The sequence below is a fragment of the Corvus moneduloides genome, chromosome 4 (assembly GCF_009650955.1).
Source record: "Corvus moneduloides isolate bCorMon1 chromosome 4, bCorMon1.pri, whole genome shotgun sequence".
NCBI classification, from domain to species: Eukaryota; Metazoa; Chordata; class Aves; order Passeriformes; family Corvidae; genus Corvus; species Corvus moneduloides.
The window spans coordinates 726,082-740,370 of record NC_045479.1 but is presented as its reverse complement, the minus strand read 5'-3'; the positions used below and the strand labels follow the sequence as shown (position 1 = coordinate 740,370).

Below are 14,289 nucleotides of genomic sequence, written 5' to 3'. Positions count from 1 at the left end.
CTTTCTATTGAGCAGAAATTTTAAGAAGACCAGTTCTGATAAACAGCTAATAGATAAGTTTGATATGATTAGAATAAAATATGCCTAGAAGACTAGCATATATTTTCCTTCTGCAGATAGTCCTTGGTTTTGGTTACAGCAGATCAAAAAGAATCAGAAGTAATCAAATATTCCACAATATTCCTGTATTCACTTGAGAAAATTAAAAGCTAAACATGGATCTTAAAAAAAAAAGCAAAACCAGCAACAAGAGCAACCCTCCAAAATAATGGAATTTGTGTTCTGTTTCATCTGAATTTGGAATCCTTTCAATATTAACTGGGTTGCACATCTCGTTAGTTAATGGCTAGAAGTAGCAATAAAGGAGAGACCATCTATCCAGTGACTGTTAAGTGTCATCAGACTGTGTTTTAAACAGCTACAGTGTGCATTGTTAGAATAAGCTGCTCAGCAGAGAAATTTGAGCTGCTTAACCCTGTGGTGCTGGCAGGTCCCGTGATCCCAGTGGTAAGCACTGAAACAAACACAGGGAAGTCAGCCAACATTCAGCATCAAGAGATTAAAAAAAGAGGAGGGGGCCTTATGGAAAAAAGAGATAGGTGGCAACAGAGCCCCCCAAAACACTGCTTATCTGGTTAACATGCATGCCTCATCACAGGAAAAAAAATTAACCTTGTAACATTCCGCATACAGAAATTCAGCTTTCCAAACAAGGCTGACATCGAAATCAAGACATTTCTGGAGGTAATTTCCACTAGGACACCAGAGCACAGAACCTGGGGTGCAATCTTTATGGAAGCTGCTGACAGAGTGGCTGTGGGGTGTGCAGTGGGGTCGGTGTGTGATACCGCCAGTCACTACACTACAGTTGCATTCCTGGTTTAAGTTCCCCATCTGTTGCATCTGCCAGTACACGTCATTTAGGGCTAAACTCCTAAACACCAGCCCAGCTTCTGCCTGGGCACCACAATAAGTGCTTGGTTTAACAGGAGCTGTGGCTGTGCTGAAGGCATCACAGTGGGAAGGATTGGGAATTTTTATATGTTCCCTATTTAAGTGTCCTCATCTTCAGGGGTAGTGTGGCAAGCGTGGCCTGCTGAGAGCCCTAATACATTACTATCTGAGGACTGCTGCAAGATCCTCTAGGCTGGACATCCCACGGAAGTGGAAAAATACTATTCTTAAATTATTTAATATTTGAAAAGTACTCTGAAAAGCACCATTTAAGTGCAAAGTGTTCCTATTGTTAAATATTAAAACCAATTTAAGTGTGCTGTATCTTGTTGCAGAGATGCTGACTCAGAAAACAAAAGCCTTCCTACTGAATTAAGAATAAAACGCAACTTAGATCTGCTCCCTACTTTAAGAGCTGTATCTTCAGCTGAGACAACTTGAGTTGTTTCAGAAACACGGAAATAAGGGCTCTGTGGAGGGAGGCCTTGCTCGGATGGCAGGCAGGAAGTATCTGAAAATGCAGCAAGCAATTCCAAACAAGTATAAAGCTGTTTGGCAGAGGAAAGTCTTTCAGGATCACTGTACTGTGTGAGGCTTACTGTGCAGCAAGGGCACAGGCAAGCAGGGGAACAGGGAAGGGTTTCATTCTTAATTAAGAATGTTCATCTCAAGAGACTCTGCCCTGTCTCCTGTGGCAAGGCTTTTCAGAGCAGATGGACACACCACTGATGACATTACAATGTGCAGCATGTACTGAAGAGTATTACTGCAATGGAATTACTTCATGCAGCAAGGAAACAAAAGGAGCATGAATTTTAAACCTCTAGGCTTGTTGGAACTCTGAAGCTTTTCAGGGAAACAAAACACTAGTGTAACACAGCTGCAGTTCTTGATGCAAAGGGAATTTCTGTGGCCTGGAATAATTCTTCTTTTGTTACTGCAGACAGGTTTCCAAGGCTTAGATGCTGTATAAAGGCATCTGTAGAAGATTTTCTCAAATGCTCATGTTTCTGGCTTGCTTTTTATTTATTTTTAAATAATGCCCACTTCCATTTTAAGTCTGCCTTTTCCCAATTTTATCTACCTTCCTTCAAAGAATCTGCTTTTCACAAGGGCTGCTCCCAGTGGAAACTATCACTTTCCAGTGGGAGGCCTTTAGAGATCCATCCTACAAACCCATGTTAGCTCCAGAAAGCCTGCTGTTCCTCTCCCTAGAAATGACCAGGTCTCTGAATGAATGTGGAGTAAACATTGTCTCTGCTTTCTCCTCAGCCGGTGGCATTTTTCTGCAGCACCTTCCCATTCCTGTGCAATCTACCTAGACCTTGCTGCCTCTCTCCTGTTGGCAGTTTATGTCTAGTTACTGTGACTTTTATGTCTAGTCCTGATAGCAGATTGGATTATTTAAAAGGAAGATTTTCAAAATATACAGGTTTTGAGTTGGTCCACAGTTGGCAAGAATGTTTATTTTTGGCTGGCACCCAGCTGATCCAGAAAAGAATTTTACCCCCAAGCAGGCAAGCTGAAGCTGTGTAGTTCAGGTACGGCTAGGGATGTTAACAGAGATTGGGTTTTCTTATCAGTGGAATTGATTTGGGTTTGATGTTCATTTGTGGAGCATCGTTTAGTGAGTCTGGAATATTGATATAAGAATTCCTCTGCATGCCCAACAATATATGCTGTTGAACTTACCCTCCTTTTATTCCATGCAGCATTCCAACTCCTTTTATTCTTTTCTTCCTGTCAGGCAACAAGCACAGATCCCCATTGCCACCGCGGGTGTAGTGTACCCAGGAGCCATTGCCATGGCGGGAATGCCTTCCCCACACCTGCCCTCGGAGCACTCGAGCGTGTCCAGCAGCCCAGAGCCTGGCATGCCCGTCATCCAGAGCACTTATGGAATCAAGGGCGAGGAGCCACACATCAAGGAGGAGATGCAGCCTGATGACGTCAACGGAGAGATCTACGATGAGTACGATGAGGAGGAGGACGACCCCGATGCGGACTATGGCAGTGACAGTGAAAACCACATTGCGGGGCAAGCCAACTGATTGGGGTCCCAATGTCTCATGACCTGCAGGACTTCAAGGAGAAAAGAAAAAAATAAAGCCCCATCTGGTTTACCCTTGCCAGTGGCCAAGCACATTAACTTTCTCATACACTGACTGTTACTTTAACTGTTAGTCTTAACTAGTTGGGACATCAGCTGACTAATAGACATCAGCCTGCATCAGAAGAAAAAAGGCTCAGAAGAAAGGAAACAAAGACAACGACAACAACAACAGAATGATATAAGCTATGGGTAAAATAATGCCAGTAATTCAGCTGCTATACCCAAGCACTGAAGTCTTACCCGTCGACCTTTTATTATTATTATTTTTTTTTCAAATAAACTTTATGGCTGTTTGTTCTACAATGTTCTAGAAATTCTCACTCAGGTACACAGTGCCAACAAGTGGCTTGTGAATGTGTTTTGTTGTTTTGTGCTACAGTTTAAAGAGAAATAATTTTTTTTTTTTTGGTAATGCACCTGACAGGAAAAAAAAAAGATAAAAGTCCTTTTAACCCCCTCTGTCTCCTCCTCCTCCTCCTTCTCTTCTTCCTCCTCCTCCTCCTCCTCCTCCTCCTCCTCCTCCCTGTCAAATCTGGGTCAGAAGTGTGTGTGTGTGCGTGCCTGTGCGCGTGGCTGGCAAGGAAGGAAGTGGGGAGTCTTTCTGTTAACCCCAACAAGCAATTATTTCCTTTCAAGAGAGGACTTCTCTTCATCAGTTGCACACCATACTGAGTCTTTGAGCAAGTGCCAAATTTCTACTAAAGCGCTGAACTAGTCCAAATTGCTGTTTTTTAGGTTGATCTCTTCTTCCTCTGTTTTTCTTTGGCTTTTCTTTTGCTTCTTGCTCTGTCTTAAGTTAGGACAGTGTTGTATCTTAGACAATCCCTTGAAAAACCTGATATACCAGCAGCTGGTGAGATTAGACATATATTTTTGGTTCTGCTTTTGCTTTTTAAAGGAAACTGTAGGTGCTGTTCTCAGGTGAAAAAAAAAAAAGAGAGACATAAGAAATTTAGAGAAAAAATATTTTATGGTCTTGGATTTTCATGTGTGCGTGTTTATGGTACTAATAAGAATAATCTTGGACTATTGTGAGCAAAAAGCATGTTCCAGAATGAAGTCCTGCACCCTCCAAATGACTTGGTCTGTAAGGAACCTTTACTTTTAGTTTACACTTCAAGTGGCAGCATAAACAACATAAAAAAGGCTTGTCCAAATGTGGTTTGTTCTGCACAGGACACGGCAACTGAAAATGTTACCTCCTTGATGAGCATAATTAAGTTACCACCAACCGGGTCCAGTTCTAATGACCTTGTACCTTCGGGGTAGTTGAGTACTGATTTCTGATTCAAAAGGCAATTTTTTTTTAACTGACTTTTTCTTCTCCTGTGCACTGGCAGAAATCCTTCTTTTATCAGTGGGATCTTCATGTAGGAAGGAAGGCTAATAGCTGTGAAGAGATTTCCATATTCAAAGTGGAGTTGTAAGAATTCAAACAGTTGCAGTGCCGTCTCCCTCGCTGCTGCCTCTCACAACTGAAAAATTATCCTCCTGTGCTGAAATATTTTCAGTGTTGCTGTAGAGCACTTACATTGCTTGGGCAGTTTTGTCTTCCTTGGGTGACCACAACCAGTTGAGGAAGCTATCTGGGAGCTGCTCTATGCCCTGGAAAGGAAGGTCTTGGGATCGTGCTGAAGCAAAAACCTTCCTCTGAATTGGTTTTTTAACTGAGGTTGCCAACTTTATGTTGCTTCCTGGTAAATTCCTACTCCCAGAGGGAGATGCATTGCTGTTGTTATCACCCCTAACTTGTAAAATTAGTCCTATGCATCTTAGTGGCAGTGAGATCCCAGCCCAAGCACTCACCACTACCCTGGTCACCACTATTTGGCAGCACTGATGTTGCAAACAGTCCCTTAATCAGGCAAGTTCAGCCCTCAATGCAATCAGCCAGGTGCAGAATGAATGGGGCAGGTAGGAGGAGAGAACTGGGAAGGGGGGAATGCCTTTCTTTGCCTCTTGAAATCCCACTTGAAGTGTAACTTGACCTCTGCAGACCTTGTGCAAAGCAAAAAGCAAATGCCATTGAAGACTTAGGACAATACTCTGACAAGCGGTTTGGACATATGATAGTTTTATCCTGCTACATCTCTTTTATTTTTGTTCTGTTTTTCCTGTTTTGATTTCCACCTCTGCTTTGAAACATTCTTTTCTGTTTTCTCTCTCTCAGAAGATTTGCTCTGAAATTATGCTTGGAGTAGCTGATCATATCCTCCATGTCAGAGAGGGTTCTTTTTTGTTTGTATTTTATGACTGTGTTGGGGGGTTTTTTTTCAGTTGAACTGCCTCTTCTTGCTAGTGTTGAATGGTAATTATAATAATAATAATAATAATGGTCAGCTGTTCCCAGATTAGTAAATTATGTATAATTTATTTTACACCCCCCCTTTTTTAACTTTATTTTATTCTGTTCTAATTTGGCAGTGCAGCAAATGAAGCTGTTAGGCTATTTAAAATGGATACCCCTCCCCACCTTACCTTTTTATATATATATAAATATATAGATATACATATGAAAACAAATCGCTTCTTCTTCTGCTCACACCATTTCTCTTTCTTTTATTTTAATTTTGGCCCCAGCCATGTCAACTTCTGATGTTTATTATGATGGAGTGAATTAATGGGAGTGTTGTTTTCAATCTTAATTAACTTCTGCTCTCTCATCACTCATTTTAGTTATTTAATTACACCAGTCATCTAGAGCCAATTTTTTTGAAGCACTCTGTTTGGATAAGAAGGAAAAAAAATAGACAATTGTTTTTATATCATTATTATGTACAATGTGAAAACAGATATTTGCTCCTTTTATTTTTTTTAAACTTTTAAATTTGTTCCCTGTCTTTGTGAACAAATTACTTCTGACTCTTGTGGGTTCACCTCACATTTGCTGGATGCTTGATTTCCACCATGTTATAGAGACTATCTGGTTTAATTGTGTCACTTCAGGCTACCGGAATACTTTGTTTTAGCTCCAGGTAGGTGCCACTGTGGCGGGTGGGATTGGAGCAAGTCTTGGAGGCGTGGGCTGGAAAAGGTCAGTGGGAAGGAGGCCTTTGGACTTCAGTGGGACCAAGTTTCAGTCCTGAATTCTGCGGGAGCCACTCCTGGAGGTAGCCTGGTGTCCATGGGCATGGTGGGACCGAGCCTTTCTCCAGGACCCCCATGCATTTCGCACCACCTCAGCCAGGGCTCAGCTGAACAAGCTGATTTTGTTCCATACACATTCCCTTTGGAGGGACTGCACCCCAGCCTTCCTTCAGGCTTTGGGAATGGGTTGCTTTAGTGGACTATCCACCTCCTCTACAATGGGGATGTTGAAACCAATGCAGAAATGTTAAAAAGTAAAAAAAAAAAGGCCAAAAGATGAAAACATAAATTTTTTAAAAAGGCTCTGGGGTTCCAACCAGCAAAATACTTAATGCCCGTGCTAATGGCTTTTTTAGGTCCAAGGATGAGCACCCATATATCCTTCAGCAGTAGAAGATCAGATCTGAAAATTGGGTATTTGTCCTGCCTGAATTTCCTGGGGGAAAAGAACCCTAAAAAAACAACAAAGCAAAACATGCATTTATAAAAATATCTTCTTGTCTTGTTTCTTTTTTTTTCCTGGGTTCTGTGCCCTGGAGCATGTAGGAAAACCAGGTTAGAAGAGATTAGGATCATATTAACCTAAAAGCTCATTGAGGCCCTAATGCTGAGGTGGGCCCTGTTCCCCTCTTCCCTGGGAGCCTGGTGAGCCAGGATGCTCCTGGGGAGCTGCCTGGGCCGGGGTGTACAGGCCACCTCCTCCTAAATGGGGGGAGCCACCATGCATCTTGTGGGCTTGAGAAAGAACATCGCCACCAGTGGGGAAAGGGGGCGGAAAAAAGGAAAAAAACTGAGGCACTTGCTTCTAAGCTCAATTAAATAACACAGAGTATATCCTTTTTTCCATTTATTCATGCCTTATATTAGTAAAATAGGATTTTTAAGTGCATTTAACATCTTTATTTAACCGTTCCGCTATATTAATCAGGCCCCCAGAAAAGAACACTAGCTATTATTATAGCATTTAATTAGTTTTGTAACGAAATCCTCTTATTATGAATGCATATGGAAGAATGTCTTCGAAGACATTATTTCAAAGATTTGGTTACTGCAGTAGACTGTCTTTAATTAAATCATTTTTTAGAAAGTAAATTGTCTTTAACCTTTTTACAGCACATTTTCAGAGCTTTTTCTTTTTAATCCAAAGAGATGAGCTGTTACTGTCCCTGAAGAAGCCTCTGACATCACGTTTGTAACATCAAAAATAATTATACTCCGTGGAGACGTAGGTCTTCCTTAGCAAGAATTCATCTGCTGTAAAGAACGGCAACTGTGTGGTATCTTGGATGTTTCAGGGCATGATGTATGGGATAGGAAGTTTCTTTGTCTGCCCACTTCTCAGTAGAACTATCCTTCCATTTTGCAAATAACTGTGTAATTCACTAGATGTGGATTCAAGTGTATCCTCAATTCACAGGGCATGGGCTGTCTGTTTAGCCTGGTTTATATTTACATTTTTTCGACTTTATCTTGTCAGTTTCCCAGATTGAAGAACATGTCAAGTTCGTTTTTTCTACTGACTGATTTCTCTACTCCCCAGTGTTTTTTGTCACTGGTTTGCTGAAACAGTATTTATATAGCTCCATTGGCTCTAAAGCTCTTACTCCTTCTAACGTTTTGGATTTTACAAGTGAAATGAAAATAGAAAAGAAATAGAGACAATCAAATGCCTGGAGCTTAAAACAAGTATGTGCAACCTACCATCTCACTTGAAATTTAATAAAAGAAATAATTATGTAAATATAACATAGAGTTATAGATTTCTATTTTGTTCATAACACATAGTGTAATATAAGTTGTATATTTTCATGTTTTGGTTTTATGTTATCATTCATGCCACAATAAATGAAAAAAACCGGGAGTTGATGTACTCTTTAAAAAAAATACGATGTGGATTGCCACCATCCTGGGTTTTTGGTTTTGGTTTTTGGGTTTTTGTTTCTTTTGCATTCCCTTTTTCAGTATTACTGCCCTGCAAGGCACCAATAAAACAGCAAATGTGTTCTTTACCTATCCTGTGGTCTGTTTCCCACTTATTATAGCAAAGGGCATGCTAGCACATTTTCCTGTCAAGAGAACAAAACAGCTGGGCTCAAGCAGCAGAAAATGAGATTTAGATTCAGCTTACCAGTCTGCTCCAATATTCAAGATTTTCATCAAATCACAGGACAAAAAGATCACCCCATCTTTCAAATATTAGCATTAAAACAGAAGGAGAAGTTGGTCCCTGAACAAGGTGGTACAGTGCAATTTCCAGTTCATTGTCAGGACAATAAACGGATGGCCAAATCCAGAGGTTTGTCCCATGCCCACCTTCCCAGGCTATGTTCTTTTGCCACAGGCTTGTTTGCCCAGAGACCAAAGCATGTTCAGGGAAATACCCAATTATAAACGCCAGTGACACAAAGCTATGAAAAAAATAGCTCTGCTCATAGTTAGTCAAAATGTCCCAACATGCTGCCTAAACAGTTCATGAAGTTTTGACAGCAGCATATGGCACGCAGTGGGATGAAATGAATTTGTACCTGTTTTTGACAGTAAGTTATTCTGATGGGTGCTTACTCTCAAGTGCCTACGGCTTGACAGATGCCATTCCGTAGTTCCAGATTTCCTAAAGGGAAAAGGCAATATTTGGGAAAGCAGGAGGTAGCTGGTGGAGATCCTACAAACCTGTTCCCACTTCTTTGGCTTGCCAGGTTGTCCTCTCTGCTTTTCCTGAGCGGGGTGGCACCTGAAACTTCCCTCCAGCAAACAAGAGATCTGTTCTGGCAGATTCCTGATGCAGCCTAGAGCACCTACAGAGCTCCTGTCCAGCAGAAGTGGAAATGGGCTTGAGAAGAACCATCTGATGGTGTCCAATAAAAGCCAGAATCGTTTAACCCCTCAAAATCCCTTTTTCCAATACTGTCAGCAGCATGTGATGAAGGGAGCACCTGTCTGGTGCTGACATGGCACACATTGCCCACCTGGACCAGAGCATGACTGAACAGGCAAGGTCTTCTCACCACCTTACACAGAGATGGAGTGACTTTTTTTTTTTTCCTTTGTGGTGGGGCTGGTACCTAACAGAAACAGCAATGTTCCCTAAATCTGTGGGGGAAAAATGTCAAGGAGAACCTGAGAAAATCTAAGCTGAAGATACATCTAAACTGTAATATGTGTGGGTAAGGCTGGGCTTTGCAAAACCAGGAAAGACAAATCCTAAGTATGCAGCTGAAGGAAAAAAAAATAGTTCCTAGTGTCCTTAAGTGATACGGCCCAGACTTGGGAGTGGTAACAATTCTTTCCCTAGACAAGCTGTAAGGGGTTTTTGGTTGGTTTTTTTGACTTTTGTTCAAAAACTTCTAAAACATTCCAGCAATTGCCTGTAGCAGGAAGGAAGAAAATAAGGATAATTATGACATTAAACTATTTAAAAAAGAAAGACATGTGACAATTAGCGCATTCCTACCAAGAAAGTAACATACCGAGCTCTGTGTGTGTAGGAAAGTGAAAAGACCCCCCGCAGAAGCCATGAAAGGTTATGGAAAGCGTATGTGCCTCACGAGGAAACTCAGTGCTGTGACTTTGGCATCAGTGAGAAAAGGATGCATGGGAGCTTGTCAATAAGCTCTCAGTTAATAAATATTCAGCAATACTGTAGGAAAGCAATGTGGGAGAAGAGCAGGCAGTGTCTGTCAGGCCAGCCAGTGGAAAACACATGCTGTAAAGGTACAGAAAATCCTGTGAACATGTTTATCTAAGTAATCTGGTGTCTGAGACTAGCGAGAGAGTTGGAGTAGCTAATTTCAGTCCCTGGGATGCTCTGCTCATGTCTGGTGGTGTTAGGGTAGCACTTGCGCACTGGAATCAGAGGTTCTTGGGAGATAACAACAAAGACAGGCAAAAGAAACAAGCACTGTAGAATCCTTGGCTTTATTCAGGAAGGCTGGTGGTGTCGGCAGCCCTGTGAGCATCAGCTGTGCCCCAGCTGCAGCACATCCCTGCTGGAGCAGCCGTGCAGGGCACAGGGGTGGCAGCCTGCCTTCCCTGCTCTGGGATGGATTTGCAAGGCACTGCAGGAGTTCTGTGAGTGTTTTTCTCCGGTAAGTAAATTTGATCTAAGCTAATGCAGAAGAAATCCTGCAGATTCCCAAGTATAATTTGGAGCTGTTGCTGTGCAACCTTCAGTCATGCAAACGTTGCATTCATCGTTGCGGTCATGGCCTTATGGCGTTGCTCGGGTGGGTCACGTGTTCCCACTCCCTACACACACCTACACACCTCCCACCCTCACTTACACCACATCTGGCCTGGCCACTTGGATATCCAGCCTTAAGAGATGGCTGGCTGTATCCAACATCCTGAGATCCTGAGAGATCTGCTAGTGCTTAGTGGTTTGGGGTTTTTTTGGTTTTCAGTGTTTTTTTTCTGCTGGTAAAGCAGCAGGTGTCTGCGGCCAGGGAAGCAGGGAGAGGACCAAGTGCTCAGATAGAGTTGTCCACCATCACAGACAGATTCTGCTCAGAGCTCTGGATGTCCAACAAATTCAGCTGTCACCACCACCCAGCTCCATATGGCTGAAGAGGATGTGATGGGGGATTCCCACCCACTAACCTGATCAGAGGAAACTGCTTGACATGAGAATAATAATTTATTGACTATGGGGCTGGTTATTTGCAGGTTTGCAATTTACCTTTTAGGACGCTTCTAAACTTGCTGCCAGAGGCAGCACGGAATGTTACTTTGACCAAAATTAGGCCTGCCCTTCACCCCTTCCTTGTGGAGGCCAAGCCTTTACGAAGAGGTTAAAGTCACACCAAAATGCTTCTTTCCACAAAAACCTAAAATACTTCAAGCAGGAAGACTTTCCGTAGAGTTGGGCCTAAATGACGGTAGAATGGTACATACATAATTGAAAACCTAATTAAAAGCACGAATTTAAGGTTTAGCTAAAACTCTGCCAGCCCTGGGTGGCAATTCAAGCTGCAGTTTGAATGGCTTTTTGACATAAGTTAGACTTGGTTTAAATCTCGACTGTGTGTTTAGTCTTAGTTAGCAATGTCAGAAAGCAGAGAGGAGGGCTGGTGTATCCCAAATAATGTAAACTGCTGGTATAGGCACAGTTGTAGCCATAAGAAGGACCATTTTTAGTGCAAATTATCACCCCTGGAAAACGCTACTGGTAATTTCAGGCAGCTACACTGATGCACCAGGGCCTGGGGTGGGTGTCAGCAGTACTGATGGAGCACTGAGTGTTTGTGCCTGAAGACGGGGCTCAAGCTAAGCCCTGCAAAGCCCCTCCTATCCCCCTGCAAAGCATCCCCACACAGGGATTTGTGTCAGTTTAACTTCACATTATCAGCCCAACTTCCACAGGCACTGAATGCCTAACCCACCAAGGATAAATCAGTGCCTCCCCTTGTATTTAACAGAGATATGACTTTAATACAGTAAGTAAATCAAAGTAATTATTTAAAATTAAAATGATTTAAGAGACTTAATCTGGGAGAATGGCATAGTGGTTACAGAAGCGGCTGAGACGCAGGACTTCAGCAGCTATTCCTGACTCTGTCAGGGACTTTCTCTACAACTTCAGGAAAATTACTCAGCCCATCTCTAAGACTGCTATAATAATGCCTACTTCAAAGGGGTGTTATGAGGTTTAATTCATTAATGCCTGCAAAGCACTTTGAGATCTTTGGATTAAAAGCACTACAGTGCAAAATATTATTAGCTACAGGAAAAGCTCTCAGACAAGCATGGCATTAAATGTCCGCAGTTTAAAAAAAATAGGAAGGAAAAATCCCCCAAAGATGAGCAAATTGTGGGTGATTTGGGTTTGGCTTTTTCTCTGGCCAGGTTTCCATTAGCCATATCAGTGCTTTGCTAAACAGAGGCCAGGGATTGTACAGCTCAGGGTCTGGTTTTGTTGTCACTCCTAGAGCTCCCTTATTTTTAACGTAACTGTTTGGATTTGGGGCTTCTTTTGGGGGCTTCTTCTTATCAAAATCCAGATTTTGTGCATCAAAAGCCTGCTCAACTTCCCTCTAAGGATATATTTACCCACTGAGTTAAACAAGAAGAAGAAAATAATTTTCCTTTGTATTGACAACATAAGGGGTTTTTTAATTCAGTTTGTGCATTTACTTTCCTAATGAAAAGTCTATTCCACTTGATTTAAAAGGGCTAAGATTTTTAATATTGATAATAATCTGGAATCCAGAGGGATTTTTTATCACAAAATCAAGGTCTTTTTTATTACCCCTAGTAGAGCTGATCCACCTACTGTGAGTGTAAGTGTAAACAGACAAATTGGGATGGACACCCAGAAATGGACTAAATGGAGGAGGTCTTTTTGGTGACTGCCTTGCTCCCAAGTATTAAGTTTTAAGAGCAAACAGACAAAGGTAGCAGGTTGTTTCTGTAGGTCCAGGTTTAAATCTTCTCTGATCTTCTCATTCACTTGGTGCCTGTGCATCAGAGCCCCACAGGGCAGGGATGAGCAGGATTTCTCCCATCAAAACCAGGCAGCAAAGGTGAGGATACAAGAAAGGTTCCCAAAACAATCTGCTGAAGAACAGTCTTAAAGCTGTCACATCTGCCTTGTTACCTGAATTCATACAGATCTTACTTATTTTATATCCTTTATACTTTTGAAACTTTTCAAGTGGAACTTATTGACTTTAAAATAAATATAACCAACAGCCCACCCTCGTCCCCCTTAATGAAAAGACAGCAACACAACAGCTTAGAATTTTTTTTTTTTTTTAAAGCATTTCTGACTTCAGTGAGGGAAACCTTTTAACTTCACTTTGTTTCCTGGTCCCATTGAAAGAAAAGACAGAGGAAGTGAAGTATAAGTGATTCTGGCTCCCAGAGATGCTTTGTTTCTCTTCTGATAGAATCTGAAACTTCACGTAGGTGGTGGGTAGAGCCACCATAACCTGCTTTCTTCTGACTGAATGAGGGAGGTCAATATATTATCGTATCAAGGAAGAAGAAATTACATGGGCATTCCCCCCAGACAATAAAGACAATTCTGACAGCATGATCAAAACAACTGGATAACTTTTTTCTTACAGACACACCAATGTTTAAATGACAGCTGAAAGCAGATGATGGACTAAACACATTATTCTCTGTTCCATGTACTTTTTTATAATAGAAGTATATCTTGAAGACTATATTCAAGTTGATCAAATAATAAGTCAATTTGTCAATAAAACAGATTAGGCAACCTGTCTGCTGAGATGATATCTGTCAAACAACATATTTTTGTTAACACAATCTGGAAGCCAATGCCTTCACAAAATACAATGCAAAAAAACCTCACAATGCCACTTTTTAAGTTTATTGAAGCAGAGTTCTGCCTCGTTTCACTTATAGGCATTTAGACTTTCTTTAAGTTTTAGTTGCTAGTTAACAATCTGCAGTTTGGAAAAGACTAGAAACAAGTGTTAATGGCCTGGTGGGCACTGTCTGCTGCCAGCATGTGGATATATTCCAAAGTCTCTTGGCAATGTCCACTCTGTGGGCACAAGTCACCATCAGCAGAGTTGGTGCAGGGGTATTTCCATTTCCCCACTCACTGTTTTTTCTCCATCCCCCCACGTTTGTCCCTGCTGTTGCTCTGTGACATGTTCAGCATCTGATGTGCCTTGTCATATCACAAGCGCTGTCACTGCGCTCGGCAGATTCAGGCGTGATGCTCTGACACGTTGTGTATGCTGAGGCAAAGAATCCCTGGGAGATGTTAGGCCCTGATCTGGGCTCAGCAGCATAGGGGGACCTCTCAGTTTGCCCTGCATGACAAAAAACACCACAAAAAGCACTAAAAAGGAAGCAGTGACATGCATGAGTGCACAGAGTGATCAAACACGGGTAATGTGGTGATAAACCACATAAGGACACATTGATGAAAATATGTATTGATGACTCTGAGAGAGCTTGAGTTGTGCAATTTAAGGTAAAATCAATGCCTGGAAAAGGCTAGAAAACTTTCATTCTGAACATGGGGAAACTTAGATTAACCAGTCTCATATACTCATGGGTCTGCCAGGTGAAGTTCGAACCAGCTGGTTTAGTTTGTGTGGTTTCTCCTGCTCCCTCCCTGTGTTAATGCCATGTCATCCTCAGGAAAATGGTGGTAGTTC

General features: G+C 41.8%; 1 protein-coding gene across 16 annotated transcripts in view; it reads left to right on the top strand.

Moving 5' to 3' along the window:
* Positions 1-8,167, top strand: part of SOX5 (SRY-box transcription factor 5) — a 613,432-nt gene extending 605,265 nt beyond the window's left edge. For all 16 annotated transcript variants that reach the window (XM_032105155.1, XM_032105160.1, XM_032105153.1 and 13 more), the window contains one exon: positions 2,702-8,167. In XM_032105155.1, the coding sequence (XP_031961046.1) occupies positions 2,702-3,005 (304 nt within the window). In that variant the 3' untranslated portion in view covers positions 3,006-8,167. The remainder of the gene's footprint in view (positions 1-2,701) is intronic.
* Positions 8,168-14,289: the final 6,122 nt, after the last annotated feature.